Genomic DNA, 19,618 nt, shown 5'->3' with positions numbered 1-19,618 from the left:
TTTCCCAAAGCACGTATCCAGTTGGGGATAATAGTAAAAATACTAGCGTGCACACCGTATTCTACACATTCACACACTCTTAAAATGCACTAAAATCATGACTTTATATAACGATTTCAATGCATTTTAAGAGTGTGTATAAAAATGTGTAGAATATAGTGTATAAAATAAACACCACCTTTCTATTTAAAATTGATCTAATATTTCCATTAAATAAAAAAAAAAAAATCGATCTAATCTGACTAGTTCTAACAGCTACTTGACTGGATTGCTCCCTGCCAAACAAGTCCAGCTATATGAATGATATATATATATATATATATACACACACATACACAGATAAAACATAAATTCGATATTTTTAATTATGCTCGAAAAAAATAACATTATTTTTATTTTATCAATCAATGCAACCGAGTTTAAATTCAATTGGAGAACCTACTATATAGCACAAAAGATATTTACGTTTTATCTTTTTTTTTTTTTTAATTGATTGAGTTTAGTCTTCATTTGTTTTGTTCTTTATATTATATTATCTATAAAAAAATTCTCTATATTATAAATCTAATCTGACTAGTTCTAACAGCTACTCGACTGGATTGCCGAGTAGTGAGTTGTGTCAGCTGGTTAAATTACTTGTACAGGTTACATTTAGACCACCATGATATAAACTATATGTATAGCTTGTGTGGTAACATAAGATTTGCATACTACCTAAAGGTTAGGGATGTACGGGTATGGCTGATATCATGCCTTCCCCCGATTTTAACAGAAACTCAGCAAGAGAGTTTTTTCGGGTGAGCGGCAATTGGCATGCCAGCGAACTCACCTGCCCAACTTCGCCTTGGGACGTTGGTTAATACTGTGCACCTTTAATTCTGTTTTTAATTTAGTGTGATTTGTTTGTCTTTATCATTGTTTAAGCATGTACTAACCAATTTTGTTTGCCTTGATGCAGAGGAAAAAAGGTTTATATCGAACATCAGGGTTGTGCATGTGAGGGACTTGAATTTCGTACTCCAATCAGAGATTTTCATCAACTTTGACAGCCAACTTTGAGTGTCCCATGTTATACTCGGTTGCACCCCAGTTTATACAAGCTACCAACCTTTTGGACAGGCTTTGTTAGCGAACAATCCACTATTGTCATATATCGATGTATGATATCCAAACTTCCTTCCCCTAAACCTAACAGTAGGAGAAGCTCAGGATCTTAACCCTCGGTTGGCTAGGGAAGACTCTTTGGTACTCGTAAGGGACGAGTCCGCTGATTTAGTTTTTCAAGGTCGCGCTATCCGCAGCCCGGTTGAGGAACCTCGTGTCGAAGTCCAACCTGCCGACCAAGTAGAGCTCGAATTGATAGATTCTTCGAGAGTTGAAGCTGAAAGCACAGAGGATGAGATAGTGGTCCGATGAAACATGACCATTGACCAGTTTCTGCTCGGTGACCGCCCTGTGCAGCAATGAGCCTAAGGTAGGGATTAGCCCCCTCTGGCTGCCCGTGCTTGAAAAAGGCCCTGTACTACCGACCAGCCCCCTAGAAGGCCCAAAGAAACTCCCCCAAGGATTCCTCTAGCTTCTACCTAGGCTGCCATGGTCATTCGGGAACCAACCAACGACACACGCCCAATACAGGTGGGGTCCAATGTAGGTCCTCTTCCTCCCTCCCCGCTGTTGGATGGCAAACAATTTTCAGGCTCGGGAATGGACCTCTTCCTGTGACTTACAGTGTTAGGAATTGGGCTTCAGGTAAGGGTGGACGGATTACCCGAAGCCTTGGGTAGGGCTTGCAACTGCCCGAGGATCTGCATTATTTCTCCAGTGGGAGTGTTGAGGCCTCGACTACTCGGTTGCAATGGCACTCTATTGCGGTAACACATCTTACTTGGTTTTTTTTTTTTTTTTTCATGTATATATATATTTTATTTTCTTTTACTTTTTACTTTTTATTATTTTTTGGCATAATCATTGATATTGTTATAATAGGCAACATAATTGGCTTACATGATGGAAGACAGATTGAGGGACGCTGCTGAGGAGGCTGACAAGGAGAGGGCCTTAAAAGAGGTTGTCGAGGCCATAGTGAAAGACAAGGACAAAGCCATGGAGAATGCTAAGGAAAGGATAAGGGTGATAGAGAGGGTCTGAGCACTTGCAGAGCAAATTACAAATAAATAAATAAATTTGACTTAGGTAATTCATCCAATGAAGTGGTTATTGTGTTATTTATTTCACCAATTTGTTTGATAGAAAAGAAAGAGTAAACATATACTTAAGATTAGATTAATTGATGTCTCTCTAATGATAAAGAACAATTATTACAAAGCATACACTTTCAATTATCTTTAAGGGCCCGCGGGCTTAAATTTGACTGAAGTTGAATTCGGTTTTAGTCTTTCTTAATCTTATTATTATGTACTTTTATTAAAACCATTGCCGCATATCACGGAAATATGTTAATCCTCATCTCCGCCCCATTTGTTACAAGGGGCAGGTAAAACCTGTCCATTAAGGGCAGGTGAGGCAGGTACCCGCAAGTGTGGGTTTAAGATGCCATCCCTAAAGATAATACTGTTTTCACTTTAAGTTCCTAAATTTTTTAGGTGTTGCACCTTAGGTTTTTTGATTAAATTCAACCATATGGTTGAATTGACCAATGAGCCACACGGTTGAACTTTTTTTGTTTTAAGAGAGTTTTAACTTATGACGTCCGCTCCTAATGATAGCTCTTTTATCATCAAACCAGGATACCAATTGGTTTTTGATGTAGGCGGTGATTAAATTCCAGATTTCTTATTTAACCATAAAAAACTTTATTAATTGAGTTAACTGGAACCCACCATGGTTGAACTAATTGTTCCTAAAAATTATAAGTATTTTTATTTGCATCGTTAATACACTTGTGTGCTATTGAATTGAATTGGAAAAGCTAAGGTCTAGAATAAAAAAAGTTACACATAAACTCTACCTATTTTTATTTAAAAATATGCCAATAATGCCTTAACATTATTTGAGGAATATTGCGTAGTTTGTTGGTTTTTATTCCCGTGATTCTATGACCAACCAAAATTGTAGTGAAGAACATTAACCAGGGTCAAGGAGAATGGGTAAATTTTAATCTATGGGTCCAAAATAGTTCACTCCCCTTTCCATGGACTAATGGACGGACTTGTGGGATAGTATAATTTTAGGCAAGTTTATCAAGTGAGTGTTTTTGGTACTAAAGAAAAAATAATAATAATAATAAATAATAATAAAAATTCCTGTTGGTCCTTCAAGTTTAATCTCTAATGTTCAAATTTGCTCTTCTAGTGAGCATGGACACCAAATCCAATGGGTTCTAGAGTTCAAAAATCAAGATATTTGATTGGAACTTCTAACACAAGCAAATGACATTTATAAATCTCTAAAGCTAGTGTTTGGTTTACCATTTCACAGATTACTTTTTTTACTAAATTATTTTAAAAGGCACACACTTTTCTTGCCTTTTCTTATTGAACAATCAGGGAAAAAAACATCAGACCTTTTTGTTAGATTATTGTATATTTCTTCTTTCTTTGAATAAATTTTTTTCAATTTGATTGATCCCTTAAAAAAATTTAGTTATGACTCAAGACTCGTTAAGAGCATTCATTGTAGTGGTGCTAAAAAACTATTTTAGAGCTAACACAGTAAAAATACCCACAAATAATGGCCAAAATAGCCAAATGCCACATTTTTGCAAAATATTTTACAATCTACCACTATTTCAAAAATATATAGCAATCTGTTGGTGTGGGTGTGTGTTCCAAACAATTTTATTCTTATTTATTTTCTAGCCGTTGGAAATTTATGAGTAAAATAGCCGTTGAGCAATTATGAAAAAAATAGCCGTTGGGCAATTATGAGAAAAATAGCCATTAGGCAATAATTGATAATATAGCCGTTGGGCTTTTAAGGGTTATTAGTAACCAATAACTATAGACTATTATCTCCATAAGTAGTCTATATAATACTCATCATAACACATTTTCTAAAGGGTCTTTTTACTACTCTATATTTTAGATATACACAAGTCTACTATTTTTCTCTCCCACATATTTTTTCTGCAAGAATATTTGTTCTAAGGAAAGACAATAGAGGGTTGTTCTTAAACCTTTTGTGAGTGGAAGTGCGTACATCACAAAGGTTGACGCTATAGTCTAATCCTGGGGGGTTGTTTGGCCAAGAGAACCAATCACACCAAGTTTTACTTTGGGTGGCACGAATCAACTTTTAAGGACAACGCTCTTTGTGTGATTCTATAGCACTATGAGATTGTTCCTAATTTTACTTAAATTTATATTATTATTGCTTATTTACATTCTTGCTAATTATTTGGGATATTGTTTGTTGTATCAAATTTGTTTATTCACTATTATTTTTCTAACACAACCTACCATTATTTAGGAACTCGAGTTTAAGAAACTCGAGTTTCTAATGGTACTTGAGTTCCTTTGAAATCTGCCACCGTGGCAATGGATGAGCTGGAATTTTTTAAATTAAAAATACCCCATCAGATATACTCAAGCTCTATAAGGCTGAGTCTAAGGTAGTGAAATACTCGAGCTTGCTACAGTCGAGTTCCAAGTTATACACACCGTGTTCATTTAACACTCCCATTCTGCTCCTTCTCATCACCATTTGCCTCAACTTCATTCAAGCAAACACTCACCTCTACTTCTCATCACTACTTGCCTCGCATTGTTTGGTGGAGTAGTAGCTATTGTCATTGGCGTTGGCTTAGTGGAAACAGCGAGTTGCTGATCTTAACATTGGCGTTATCGAGTACGAAATTGGCAATTTGCATATTTTGTTTTGAATCAAAAGGTACATATGGTTGTACTTTGTTTTCGATATAATTTGTTTGCCTTCAATATGTCTGCATCCTCAATTTGATTGTGGTTTTGGTATTTGGGGACAGGAAATTAAATGAGTTATGGTTTTAGTACTTTTCATATTTCTTTGTATGACACTATTATGTTAAAGGGTTAGGTTGTGGGAGCAGATTTTGTCAAAGATGACAAAATCTATTGCTCATGTACCAATTCTTTTGATTCTTGAACAGGTGGAGATTGTGTATTGTGATAAAGGGTTATTTAGGCTTTTACAAAATTTCATTCATTCTTTCCCTGTTTGGTGGAGATTGTGTGCTCTAATGAGTTTGGGTTTGGGGCTAACATAGTGATTGTGTTTTGTGTTTATTTAATGATGATGCGGAGATTTTCTTCAATCCTTTATATGTTTTGTTACTGAGAATCGTTGGAGAAAATTTTCCGGATATTTGTGTTCTTGATAAAAAAAATATATATATTTTCTTAATTGTTCAAAAAAGAATAATGTTATTATTAGTTTCTTAGATTTTTTTAAAATATATAATCCAAAAACGACATTGTTTTAGTAATGACACAATTTTAGTAAGACTAACAAGAGGATTAAATTGAATAAAATTGAAACTTACAGGACTAATTTGAACAAAACTAAAGTTAGATGATTGAATTAAATTTTAGGCAAAACTAAAGAGTGTAATTTGTAATTTAACCAAAAAAAAAAAAAATGTTCTTTTCCTATAAGTCTGTTGTGATTTTTCCTTTTTCTTTTTTTAGTCAAAATGACAAGTCATTTTAGTATATACCTTTTTATTATTACCCAACAACAAGAAAATGGCTCTTTATTAGACAAAAGTCCAAAAAGATTTTCGTTTTAAATATATATATATATATATATATATATATATATATATATTAATAAGAAGAAGAGGAGGAAGAAAATGTAGAAATGTTAATTGCACTCTCTAAATTTAACCAAAATTCATTTTAGGCCTCTAACTTTTTGACATTTTTGCCCCCCCCCCTCCCAAAAATTAAAAACTAGATTTTGAAAAAAATAATTATACAACTACAAAAATTGCCCATAGTATGCGAGCTCAAAAGTCAAAAACACTTGAAATAATAAATCAGATGTCTTACCAAAATTAAAATGTATTTTACATTAAATAAGCACACCTTTTATTTTTAAGAAACAAACACACAGAAAAGAAAATAAGGTTTGGACAGGTTCATCACAAACTCTACTTAAAAGTTATGGTAACTTTTAAGTGAAGGTGATGTAAGTTGCAGTGCATAACCCATTATTTTAAGCAAACTAAACAAGCAAACCAGATTTAAAGAAACAACTCCGATTCTACATACAGGAAATGTAAGTACCCACCAATCACAATTTTGGGATCTCCGTGAGCCTATGACCAGCCATAATAGTAATGAAGAACGTAAATCAGGGCCAGGGAGAATGGGTAAAGTAGGATAGCTGGTATAGATGTCCACAGAGGGAAATGGGTGCGGAAGCTGCCCAATAAACCCATCACAATGCTAACAATAAGAATAACCAGCACTTCAGATGAGAAATCCCATGTCAATCCCCTGATGTAAACCAGGGCCAAGAAGACTGGGATAGAGAGGACATTATGGATCGTTACCGTCGCATATATCTGCAGCAAGAAATAAATGATTTATGACACTTGCAGTTGAATTTCTCTAGAAAAATCAATAATTTCAAATTAAAAATAAACAAATAAATAAAAAGAAGAAAAAAAAAGCAAAGAAGGAAGAATCAAACAAGAAACAAGAACTGCATAAGAGTTAAGAAGTTAGTATTACTGCATAAACGACTGTAGCTTAAGAAACTGTTATCGTTTCTGCTGCATGTCGTATAACTTGATAAATGAATCTCTGATGTAAGCATGTGCCAGTCACGTGAAAAAAGTGTACAGGTGTATGGCTGCGATTGGTTAGTTCTTAAGTTAGTTGGTCAGTTTAACTGTAGCTAATTTCTCGCTTAGTTTGGTAGTTTGTTAGCCTCTATTCATGTAGCGTATAACTATATATACAAAGTTGTAAATTGAGAGAAAATATATTTTCTAAATCTCTTTTCTCTCAATTTCTGTTATAATGCATAAAGCATAACCAATACACATCATTGTTTCCATGCTTTGAGCAAGTAATAAACACAAATTTTATTGAAATGAAGCTACAACAGAGGTATAATATCACATGAAAAATGTTAAAGTTACAAATTATTATACAAGCTTTTTTACAAAATGCTGATAGGGTAAGTGATAATTGGTAAATAAAAAAAAATGATGTGATAAAAATTTGACATATCAACTATTTATAAAAATGTTGTAAAATGAGGCTAATGATCTAAATTCAAGTGCTTGGTGTTCCTTGAATACCAAGGATTGGTAGGGGGCCTCCATAACTGGTTCTACCCACCAATGAAGTCTTAAAGCCACCAAAGGTAATTGACACTTTTTTTTTTAGTTGGAAGCTACACATGCACCAATGGATTTAGAATTCACAACCTCATCCTTCTATTTTTGTAAGAGAAAGAAGTGCCCAAATTAATTTAAATTTAAAAATCCATATATCAAAAAATGATCCAATACTATCCTAACTATTGTTTCGCAAGAGCAATTTAAAATCTCAGGACTGTAGCTACGACACACCAATATCACAATTTAATACGTACATATCTTGCCATTTTGTATTTTATCTGTGCATGATCAACTCTAGGGAGTAAGTACTAAATATAACATAAATACAAAGAGTTGGGAATGAGAAACAAACCTCAGAAAATGATAATGAGGCTGTATGTCGCTTGTCCTGGCTAGCTAATCTAATTGCTGACACAGTGTCCCTAGAGCTAGTAGCCAAAGGCAACACAATGAAAGAGATGAAAAAAGCAGGAATACTAGTGGCATCAGCGAAGTTATCAATAGTATCTACCAAGGGATCAGCAAAAGCAGCAGCAATTATAGTTCCCAGCAACAACAATAGCACTGCCTTGATGGAGGCTCGTTTGGATTTCTTGACACCCTCAACTTCATTATTCCCACTCCCACCCACATCCAACAGGTCATACTCTCTCTTTGTTTCCTGTGTAAGAATTTCCAAGAATTCATATAAGCATCTGTTGATTTGAAAATATGAATATGAAACAGAACTATTTTTACCATGTGTAAGTCATCAAAAATCTTTGTTTCAGAAGCGGGATTACGAGCAGCAGTCTTCTTGGTCAGATTTAGCCATTTTGAAATGCCATTGACAAACTCATGCTTATCAATCTTAGAATTACCCGATGTATCAAAATCTTTCATTATTTTATTTACAACAGCATCTAGATCCACCAGGTCGATTTCGTCAAAATTAATTCCAACAAACAATGCTCTCAATTCACTATGTGAAATCTCTCCATCATAATTTGTGTCAATTGAAGAAAACAGCCTGCCATTATATCCAACAAAAATTTCATCAAATACATAAACATAAAAATCAAAGAACAATTTTCTGTTAATTGAAAAAAAAAAAATTTACTTTTCAATGGTCTCTTTATCAGGTTCGCCATTCTCGTTGAGCAGCCTTCCCAGTGCACGTTTTTTTAGATGCTTTAGAATTCCTAAAAAAAGATGCTTGTGCTTCACATAGTCAATTTTTCTTTTTTGGATCCGAGGCTGAAGGACCTGCACAATATTTTTAACTTTCTCTATCAGAAAGTAAACGATCATTATGGAAAGAATTTCTGACATTCAAACCGCAAAAGATGCCTAAGCTACCTTGGAAATTAATACTCGGTTTGAGGTAGACCTGTAATTATTCTTAATAAAAGCCCTATCCTCTCCTCTCCTTCAAATTTACTTAACCAAACAACTAAAAAACATAAAGTAAATTGTCAAAACTTCACAATCAGACTTTATGTTTAGGGGCTGCCAAATCTTAGCTTTTAAAATCTTAGTCATTAAATCTGCACTGAGGTTGAACCGGTACTTGTTAAAGTCATTTGTCTAACTGTTAATCGACCGCTATAATTATATTTTTAAAAAATATTAAAACACAAATAGTCTTAAATATTATTAGTTTTGTGAGCTTTTCTCCTAAGAGGTTTAGCATTGTTAAGCGTCTTAAAAGGTTAGAGTTCAACTACCTTTTGGCATTTCTAAGCCTCTTAAGAAGCCAGTGTTCAATTCCCTCCACCAGAAAGAAATATTATTTATTTAGTAAACTGAGCCAATAATCTAAAAAAAAGTTCATCTTTTTTGGCTAAGAGAGGAAAAAATCTTAATGATCGAGAATGTCCTTATGCCTCTTGAAAGGCCTAAGTTCAACTCTTGCCTACCCCAATCATTTGATTTATTTCACATTACTAATCAAATATTGTCCGTTTGAGAAAATTTTTTTTTTATTTTTGGTAGTTTATTTGCAAGACAAATTTAAAAGCTAACTTATTTCCAAATGTTGAAATTTAGATTATTTGAAATAAAGCTAAAAAAAATAGTGTGGGATTTGCAAACAGTAGATAATTTAAACAAAAAAACTAGCTTTTAATCAGTTACCAAACACACACTAGTATCAATAGAAAAATCAGTAGTTTTTAACTATTAAAATTGAGTGATTGTGGGTGATTGAGTGATGAGCAGAAGCATAAAGGAGAGAGTGACTATAAAGGTTGACATAGTTTAGCTTATCGGCTTAGGTCTATAGTAAAAAATCCTAGACAGAGACATACTTTCTACTAGCTCTTCTATTTAATGAACCTAATATTGTGTTTATATACTAGAGGACCCTAGATTAATCATTGACTAATCCAATGTTAATATACTTGTTCTACAAGTATATATATGGGCCTACAATTGATTTGGTTCCCTTGAGACATAATATGTCTAACTTTAACAATCCAAACATTGGTAGAATAACTTGCTTATCAGGGACATATTCCACAACATGAACTGGAACCAGCTACAATACAGATTTAATAACAAAATCTGAAAAATCAAGTTGAAATTTTTTTTCCCAAATTTCCACATGATTAGACAAATTTGATCACTCAAGATTATCTGTCTATAAGAGAATAAAAAATGTTGGTGAGAGAAATAGAACTGGATTACCATTAACCAACCAGCGAAGACAATATAATTATAGGCACACTTACCTGGTAAGTGCTATAAGAAACCAATAGAAGAAGAGAGGCAATAAGCCCAATCAAGACTGCTATGTGCCTCCATAAAATTGAATTGAGAATTTGTGGTATTTGAACAATTAAAAGTGGGATGACAGATATTAACATCAGCCTTGCAGCATAGCTAGTCCAGATATCAGTACTAATGCCAGATTCTGCAAAAATGTGAGATTTAATTCGGTTATGAATCCTTGTGAACCATTTAATTATACAGTTACAATACATTTCACTCTGCAGGACATATGTGCAAATGATTCAGTGGTCTAGCATAGTAAGTTAACCTACCACGACTAACTTATCTCAAAAATCAGAATGGAACACACTTAGAAGATGACATGTTAAATGGGTCCCACGTATGATACCATCCATCCTAATATATAGTGCCCTTATAAAACTTTTTAAAAAAAAATCCTAACAAATATAATCATATCATACCGTTATTTTTGTGGTATAGTCAATAATTAGAAAATGGCATTGTTACCCAACATGATCTAAGTTAATAAACATAATAAATTATAAATAAATAAAAATAATAAAAATAAAAACCAAAATAGTGTTTGGCAACGATGAGAGAGAGAGAGAATCTTCACAGCTGAAATGCAGGCAAACTAGCCGGAATAAACAAACTTTTGAATGCTTCAAAACTATGCTTTATTTCTAATTTTTTTGTTATACTGAAGAAAGAAAAGTAATAACGTCATTTTAAAATTATAGATAATATAGCAAAACTCATGCTAATGTCATGCGATGAATCATATGTTAGAATTTGCTGAAAAACTCTTAACAGAATAGTTGATTTGTAATCAATCATATGTCGAAATGGTTAATTGTTCAAATAAAATATCCAAGTGTGCTTAAGTGCGCTTAAGGGTCAAAGGTCAAGTCCTAAGGTCTTAAGCATTTTCCTTTGTTAAAACAAAGCTTCAATAATGAAGCGCAACCTCAAGCATGTTTTTTGTTTCTTTTTGCAGAAGCACAAGGCATGCATGCCTAGATGTACTTTTTGAATTTTTGTTAAGAAATATATGAATCATTAAAATTAAGAATCAAAATTTTATAATGATCTATACTATACTATCTATAAGAAGATTTTTCTCTTTGAATTGGACTTATATATGGTTCAAAAATACTCTCATTAATGAAAAATAACTTCTTTTAGAAATAGGATCATAAATGTCAAATAACAAACTTTATTTTAAATTTAAGAAGAGAATTCTTAAATTTTAGAATTTTTTTTTGCATCACTTTCATTTTTTATTCCCTAAAATTTAGCATTTTTTTTATGGAAAATTTTGTAATTCCTTTTTTATCCAAATAACAGTAAAACACTCCTAATTATTATAAAAAAAATTTAAAAAAAATCCTAAAATTTAGCATTCTTTCCTCTTAGGTTTATCTCTTTTTTCCTATCCAAAATTTTTTTAATGGACAAAGTTTAGCTACAAAATTAATTGTAACCTAAGACTACAAAATTAGTTGTAGTCTAAGTCTACAACCTTACTCAATAAAATAAATATATCGACATATTTTGAAAATCTAACTGTTAAATTCTATGATCTTTACATTTTTAATAAACATGTCAAATTTTATGTCAATCAGATATTATTTAATATATAATCTAAAAGCTTATATTTTATGCATAATTTCAAATTACAAAAAGTTGCAATTTAAGCAATTTATTGATGACATAGCTATTGATCTTTAATTTTCTAGAAATTCTGCTAGAATAGAAGATATAAGAAGAATATGTAATCCAATGGTGAACTTGTCAAAATTCACCTTCAATAAAAAGATATTGAGTAAGGTTATAACTTAAGGATATAACCAATTTTGTAACTAAACTTTGTTATTTCTTTATATTACTACACCACTTTCAAACACACTTTCAAAAAAGAAATTACAATTACTATTGAAAATTATTAACCTTTATCCCAAAAAATAAAAGAACCTCTAAGCACGAGAAACGTGCGTGCTTAGAGGCTAATATTAGAGTGATTGTGTTTTTTCTTTAATATATAATATAATGATGTGACATATTGAAATTGGATCACATCCTTACAGAATTTAATATTTAAAATTAATAGCTTAATCTTAAAGGAAATGATATTGATTATTTTTTAACAAAAAAAGATAGAATATTTGTATTAATATGAAAACCACTATTCTTAAGGTGTTATTACGCCAAAGAAAAAAAGTTTACATATCAAAGGGCACAAATCATGGCCACCCTAATCTTGTAGATATATTAGGGTCAAATTTGAATTAAAGCTAAGGAAAATAAACTTGGTCCTCCCTTCACATGTCAACCCAAACAACTCCATAAATCAACCCAACAACCACCATCCATAAATCATTAGCCCAACAAATTTAACAAAAAATTATTATGTGTATGTTTTTTGCTTAAATTTTGCCTCCTTAAGAGCATTAGTATTGGTGGTGCTAAAAAGTTAAATTGCTATTTTTAACACCTCTATATACAAAAAGAGTGCAACATTAACGGTGGTATACGTACAATTTTTAATTAATCAGTTACAGTGCACAACCCTCTATTTTATTTCCTCCTCACATTGAAATATTATTTCTTTTTTTCTTTATCTTTTTTCCTTCGCCATTTCACTCCTTCCCTTTCTCAAAACAAATCAAACTCTCACCTCTCTCTCATCCTCCCCTATCAAACTCTCACCTCTGCTGATTCATCATTCTCCTTACCACCGCCACCGAAGTTCACGCACCATCGCTGAAGCTCACGCACTGTTCATCCATCGCCAACCCACGCACCATCACCCAACTTCAAAGCCTAGTCCGCTCGTCCATCATCCATCATTCTTCTCACCGCCGACCCAATTCATCATTGTCAACCCACGCACCATCGCCGACCGACTTACTAATTCATCCATCATCCTCATCGAAGCTCTCTGTTCGATCAACCATCGTTGTGCGCAGTGGGCTTGTGTTTTCCGATTTGTGGGCATTTTGGTGCAATTGATGAAATTTTCAGGGGTATTTTGTTTACAAGGTTACTTCAAGAGCTGTGGGTTCTTGTGTCTTTGGTGTTTTATGTATGTGTTTATGGCATTTAAGTGATGTCTTGGTTGGGAATGGTTGTGTTCATAATGGATTTTGTTTGTCAAGCCCATTGATTATGCTTTCTCTATTCTTGGCTTAGTGGTTGTGGGCAGTGTTTGCAGCTGTTGTGGCCAAGTGATCATATATATCCAATACTTGTGATTGTGGCTGTTGTAGCCAGTGTTTTCCTATTTGATGTGAGGATTGGTTGTGGATTGAAAAGAGGGAAAAAGAGAGATAGAGACGAATAGGTAAATAAATAATAACTAAATGAATTGTTTATTGTAGTATATATATTATTTTATTATATTATTTATGTTATTTTATTGTGTTAAAAATTAAAATAAAACTATTAATATTAGGTTATTTATAAATAAAGAAGATAAAAAATATAAAGTAACTTTTAATGAAGTCAAATAATTAAAATTATGACTCCAACAATATAGATACTCTAACCAGGAATACTGGCTTTTATGTGGCAATTGATTACACAGTGTCTTCACGAGAGAGAGAGAGAGAGAGTCCTGATGTTTTGGATGGTTTATCAAACATTTCTACCCGTTTATATTTCTCACAATTCCATATCAATTAAAAAGCTAGGTCTGGGATTATCATTCCCACCCGATACCGAATAAAAAGAAATACTTTTTTTATTTTTAATGTTTCATGTACCAAAAAGAAAGAAGACTAAAAAAAGCCAACTCTTTGAACTTTATACGCGCACAAACAGTAAGGTGGCGTTTGGATTCAGATTTCAGATTATCCTGCGTTTGCGTTTTGCGTTTTTTGCCTCTTTTTTTTTTTTTTTTTTTTGTGCGTTTTGCTTTAGGGACCATTATCACTGTTCACACACTATGATAACACTGTTTATACACTGTTCATGGGACCCACATCTGTTTTATTCAGAAAAAATATTAAAAATGGGTCTTACAGTACTATTCACACATTTAAAAATTATTTAACTATAGTGTTTTCAGTTTTCAACAAAATAAGTTGTATCTAAATGGACCTTAAGTAGTTTTAGAGATAAATAATTAATGGAAAAAAAAATATTTAAGTACGTACCAGTTAAATTAAACCCTTTTGTATCCCGGGCATCTTGCGCAATTGAATCAACGAGGTCGCACTTCCCAGCAATAACACATGATCCCCATATTATTGTAAGAAGTAAAACAGTTGACCCAGCTACCATTCCCATTCCAATAGAGATTTGACTTTGAGCAGTTTCAGTAGTTCCAAAAATACCAGATACTATAGAAGACAAAAGAGTTTATTATAAGCACAAGTGTAGGTTGTACGAAAGTTCTAAATTTCTAATTAATAATTGTAGAAGAGAGAGAGAGAGATCAAAATTTAAACATAAGCTTTATACAGTTTATGTAAGAAAAATCTTGATTGCAAAAAAATCATATTGAAAATGGTTCTTAACAAAGCGACAGGTTAAGAACACTTAACGGTAAATAATTGAAACATTTAAGCATAATGAGCAAAACAAAAGCAAATAAGACATGTAAGAAACTTGACTTATGAATATTTAGAATTTATCAAAATTTGAAGATTTGAAAAACTTCCTCATGCAACTTGCATCCAATAGCAAAGGATTGAATTGCACCAAATTCCATAGGATTAACCGCGTATCCTTTCAAATTATTGGGGAGAGGAACACCTGGAGGAGCCTTCAATTAAGTACTTAACATAATATATAGGGATAATTACACATTACCCACCTGTGGTTTACCTCTAATTCTAAGTGCCTACCCGTGGTTTGAATTTTGACACTTTGCCCACCTGTGATTATCTCCGTCTATGTGCCGTAACCCACCTCTCTGCTTTCCGTTACTCTAACACAGAATAAGTAAAAAACAAACCCCAAAACGGATCAAAACAGTCTCACTCAAATCTTGAACATGAAGGACATGAAGAACATACCAAAAATCTGAAAAATTACAGGAAGTTGAACCCAAAATAAAACATCTAAATCATCAATAATAAAACATCTAAATCACCCAAAAACTAAACCCATGACAGAAAACCCAGTTGCCCAAACCCCATAAAAACATAAGAAGATAACAAATTTACAGCAATCAAACACGAAGCACAAATACCCATATGGTGAAACTCAACCAAAATCAAAACTTCACATTTATTTGACCCAAAACTCAACAAGCAATCAAATTTGACCCACAACAAGCAATCAAATTTCAACGATTCAAACTCTACTGAGAATTCAAAGTAACCAAATGTCTTGCACCAAAAAAAAAAAACACTAAACAGAGAGAGAGAGAGAGAGAGAGTACAGATTCTAAGTAAAAAAAATGTGGCGCAGCGAGCATCAGGGGTAGAAGCCCAGCCCCTGCCACCAGCCACCATAACCCACTGCCATAGCCACCACAACTGCTGAACCACCAAGAACAAATTTCACAAACCCAGACCCACGATGAACGAAAAAATTTCACAAACTCAGACCCACAAAGAACAAACTTAGACCCACGAAGCAAAAATTTTACATACTCAGACCCACGAAGAACAGAACTGATTGGTCGACGACAGGTAATGAAACCCACGCCGAACTCCAAGCAATTGACCCACGCCGCTCCCAGGAACCTGAAGAAGGGTGCGGTTTCGTCGCTGCTGAATCCGAATGAAGATGACATGTTTGGTTGCGGGAATTGGATGGAGTTCTGTTCTTGGGTTCGGATCGGGAAGAAGTTCAGGGAGTGGCCGGTGAAGGTGATGAATGATTGATTGGATTTGGAGTCACTCATGGCCACGGGAAACAAGCCAAATAGTCGTTGGGGTGTGCTAGTTGTGATTCGACGCACAAGGTGGCTTTGATTGTGAAGTTTATAGCTTTGTTGGTTATTTTGGATGATTTAGATGTTTTATTACTGATGATTTAGATGTTTTCACCATATGGGTATTTGTGCTTCGTGTTTGATTGCTGTAAATTTGTTATCTTCTTATGTTTTTATGGGGTTTGGTCAACTGGGTTTTCTGTCATGGGTTTAGTTTTTGGGTATTTTCTTCTACTTTTCTTCAGACTCACTAAACCCAGAACATGATTGTGGGTTTAGTTTGGGTACAATCAGTTTGAACATGAAAAACAGAAAAATCTGGGTTTAGTTTTTAGTTAATCTTCATGTTTTGGGTTTAGTGAGCCAACTCAAGTTTCAAAATTTGGGTATGTTCATCATGTTCTTCATGTTCAAGATTTGAGTGAGAGTGTTTTGATCCGTTTTGGGGTTTGTTTTTTACTTATTCTGTGTTAGAGTAACGGAAAGCGGAGAGGTGGGTTACGGCACATAGACGGAGATAATCACAGGTGGGCAAAGTGTCAAAATTCAAACCACGGGTAGGCACTTAGAATTAGAGGTAAACCACAGGTGGGTAATGTGTAATTATCCCTAATATATAAAAATATTACTAAACTCAAAATGTTAAACTTATGAAATTAGGCCCATCTTTGTTATATTGATCATTCTATAAATACTGTATTCCCATTCACAAGCCTTTGTACCAATTTATATTTATATTTGTTGCACATAAATGATTTTATCATATATTCCTTTCAAATTTTTGGGGAGAGGAACAGCTAAAGGAGCTTCCAATTAAGTACTTAATATAATATATATGAATATTACTTAACTCAAAATGTTAAACTTATGAGATTAGGCCCAACTTTATTATATTAATCATTCTATAAATGCCGTATTCCCTTTCACAAGCCTTTGTACCAATTTATATTATATTTATATTTGTTGCACATAAACAGTTTTATCTTATATTACCAATTGTTTCAAAAGGCTTAAACTATTAAAATATTGTAAATTTAATTATTTAACTATATACTTTTAAGGGTCCGTTTGAATATAACTTTGTTGTAAATTTAATCATTTAATTATGTATTTTTAAGAGTCCGTTTGAATACAACTTATTTTACTGAAAATTAAAAATACTGTAGTAAAATAATTTTTTTTAATACAAAATAGAATTCCACTCTAACTTAATCTAAGTGTATATGTGTGAACTCCCTCCTAAAAACTTGAACTCCGACCCTTAGCTCTACTCTACAACTCTACAATTACTTGTACTTATAGAATAACCATCACCTCAAGACCAAGGATGTGCGGTGGTTAACAAAATAATTTTTAAAACTCATTCAATGAAAGTTTTGATAAAAAACACTTTGTGAGTCTTGTAAACTGTGCACGAACCCACCGGACAGCATTGAAACATGCTTAACAAAAAAAAAAAAAAAAAAAAAAAACACAGTGGAAACCCAGACGCACTGCGTTTCGGCTGTACCCAAACAATAAAAAGCAATAAAAATAAGTGCTCACCGATAACGAGCATGGCATCAGGAAGAGCACCGAGAATAGGAAGGACGAGACCGCCCACAATACCAGGGCCTAGAATTTCCATCAAGTGCTCGCTTCCTTCTGTCAATGACATGGCAGCGAAGTACATGAGGTACCCATACACCACCATGAGGAAGAGGTTTCCCATTACCGAGGTGGTGCAAGGCAAGAACCCGTAGGTCTGGTCGCAAGTTGAAGTTGAAGACTCGGCGGAGAGTCGGTTGAGAACAGGGTAGGACCCCCAACTGGAATCACTGTCGTGGATTCCATCGGAAATAAGATCAGGCGAGAATGGACGGTGGGTTATGAAGAGACCATAGGCGGAGCCTCCGAGGAGTAGGAGGAAAAGGCCGAAGGTAGAGACGGATAGGAGGTGGTTTGACATGGTGTTGTGGCTGTCTGTTATATATATATAATGAAGATCGTAGAGTTGAGTGAATTGTGGAGAGAGAGAGAGAGAGGCGTTCAGGGACGGAGCCAAGCTTTAGCTTGGTGCCCCCTAAAATTTGAAAAATGTATATATATATATATATATATATATAAGTACTAATTTAGCATTTTTATTCAATAAAATTACATTTACCTCCCTTAAAAATAGCAAGCTCCAAACAAATAAGTCCAATAACAAAATCACCAATAGCAAAGTTACGAAAATAATAAAGCCCAATTTACCAATTTTACCAAAATAAAAAAAGCCCAACCCTTTAAAATTTATGATACAAAACTAATCTATAATTTTAAAGTTTCGATACTTCCATCAAACTCCCAAAGGAAAAAATAAAATAAAAATCCTTTACTGAGAGAGAGTGAGAGACACTAAACTGAAAAGAAAGGTAAAGAAATAGTGTCGTTATAACACAACACAATAGCAGATTGAGCATACAGATACGTGCATAATTAATGTTTTGAGGGACACTTTTGAGAGAGAGAGAGAGAGGGTTTACAGTGGACGAAATAAGTAAGAATGAAGAAGATGAAACAAAGATAGAGAAACAAGCTGAAGAAGGAGAGGGGAGAAATAAGGTCTAGAAGATAAGGAGTGGGTGGAGAAGAATAAATCAGATGAAAAGTTTTACCAAAACAAAAAAAAAAAAAAAAAAAAAAAAAAAAAAAAAGCAGATGAAAAGTACGTATCCAAGGCATGTTTCCCAAAGCACGTATCCAGTTGGGGATAATAGTAAAAATACTAGCGTGCACACCGTATTCTACACATTCACACACTCTTAAAATGCACTAAAATCATGACTTTATATAACGATTTCAATGCATTTTAAGAGTGTGTATAAAAATGTGTAGAATATAGTGTATAAAATAAACACCACCTTTCTATTTAAAATTGATCTAATATTTCCATTAAATAAAAAAAAAAAAATCGATCTAATCTGACTAGTTCTAACAGCTACTTGACTGGATTGCTCCCTGCCAAACAAGTCCAGCTATATGAATGATATATATATATATATATATACACACACATACACAGATAAAACATAAATTCGATATTTTTAATTATGCTCGAAAAAAATAACATTATTTTTATTTTATCAATCAATGCAACCGAGTTTAAATTCAATTGGAGAACCTACTATATAGCACAAAAGATATTTACGTTTTATCTTTTTTTTTTTTTAATTGATTGAGTTTAGTCTTCATTTGTTTTGTTCTTTATATTATATTATCTATAAAAAAATTCTCTATATTATAAATATCTTCATTTGTTTTTATTGATATTTTTTTTTTCATATAAAAAAAATTTTAATATCGAACCTAAATATTTGTATAATTTAAAATATATTACCAAAAAAATAGAAACCCAAAATATAAAATTAGGTTATACTTTGTACGTAGCTAGATTAGTTTTTACTTGTGCAGGTTTGGGGTATGGAGATGATTTTTTTCTTTTTTCTTTTTTCTCTTTAATACATTGATAGTTGGAAGATAAGGGATTTGAACCATAAATGTCTTGGAAACACTAGAATGTACAAACTAATTAAGTTACAAGACTCTTAGCAAGATGATTCTATTATTTATTATTACAACTGTAATTGAACTAAAGTAGGATTCTTTTACAAATATAAGTATTGCTTCCTAAACATTACTAATAATACTTGTTATAGTCAAGGTTTTGAAACCCGGACCGTTCATTGAACCGTAAAAGGGAGAGG

The 19,618-nt window shown here is 33.1% G+C and overlaps 1 protein-coding gene across 2 annotated transcripts; it reads right to left on the bottom strand.

The window, feature by feature from the left end:
* Window positions 1-5,961: 5,961 nt before the first annotated feature.
* LOC126694937 (sodium/calcium exchanger NCL-like) lies at window positions 5,962-18,479 on the bottom strand. Of its 2 annotated transcripts, none has more exons than XM_050391492.1 (7): window positions 17,436-18,479; window positions 14,161-14,346; window positions 10,003-10,184; window positions 8,391-8,536; window positions 8,030-8,300; window positions 7,644-7,952; window positions 5,962-6,505 (listed from the first exon to the last, which is right to left on the bottom strand). In XM_050391492.1, the coding sequence occupies exons 1-7, from the start codon at window positions 17,836-17,838 to the stop codon at window positions 6,257-6,259; spliced, it is 1,746 nt and encodes a 581-aa protein (XP_050247449.1). In that variant the 5' UTR covers window positions 17,839-18,479; the 3' UTR covers window positions 5,962-6,256. The 2 variants fall into 2 exon arrangements, with proteins under 2 accessions (XP_050247449.1, XP_050247450.1); XM_050391493.1 differs by lacking the exon at window positions 17,436-18,479 and adding an exon at window positions 15,393-16,394.
* Between the last annotated feature and the right edge of the window lie 1,139 nt (window positions 18,480-19,618).

This window comes from Quercus robur, chromosome 8 (assembly GCF_932294415.1).
Source record: "Quercus robur chromosome 8, dhQueRobu3.1, whole genome shotgun sequence".
NCBI lineage: Eukaryota > Viridiplantae > Streptophyta > Magnoliopsida > Fagales > Fagaceae > Quercus > Quercus robur.
This window is presented reverse-complemented; position numbering and strand designations above follow the sequence as displayed.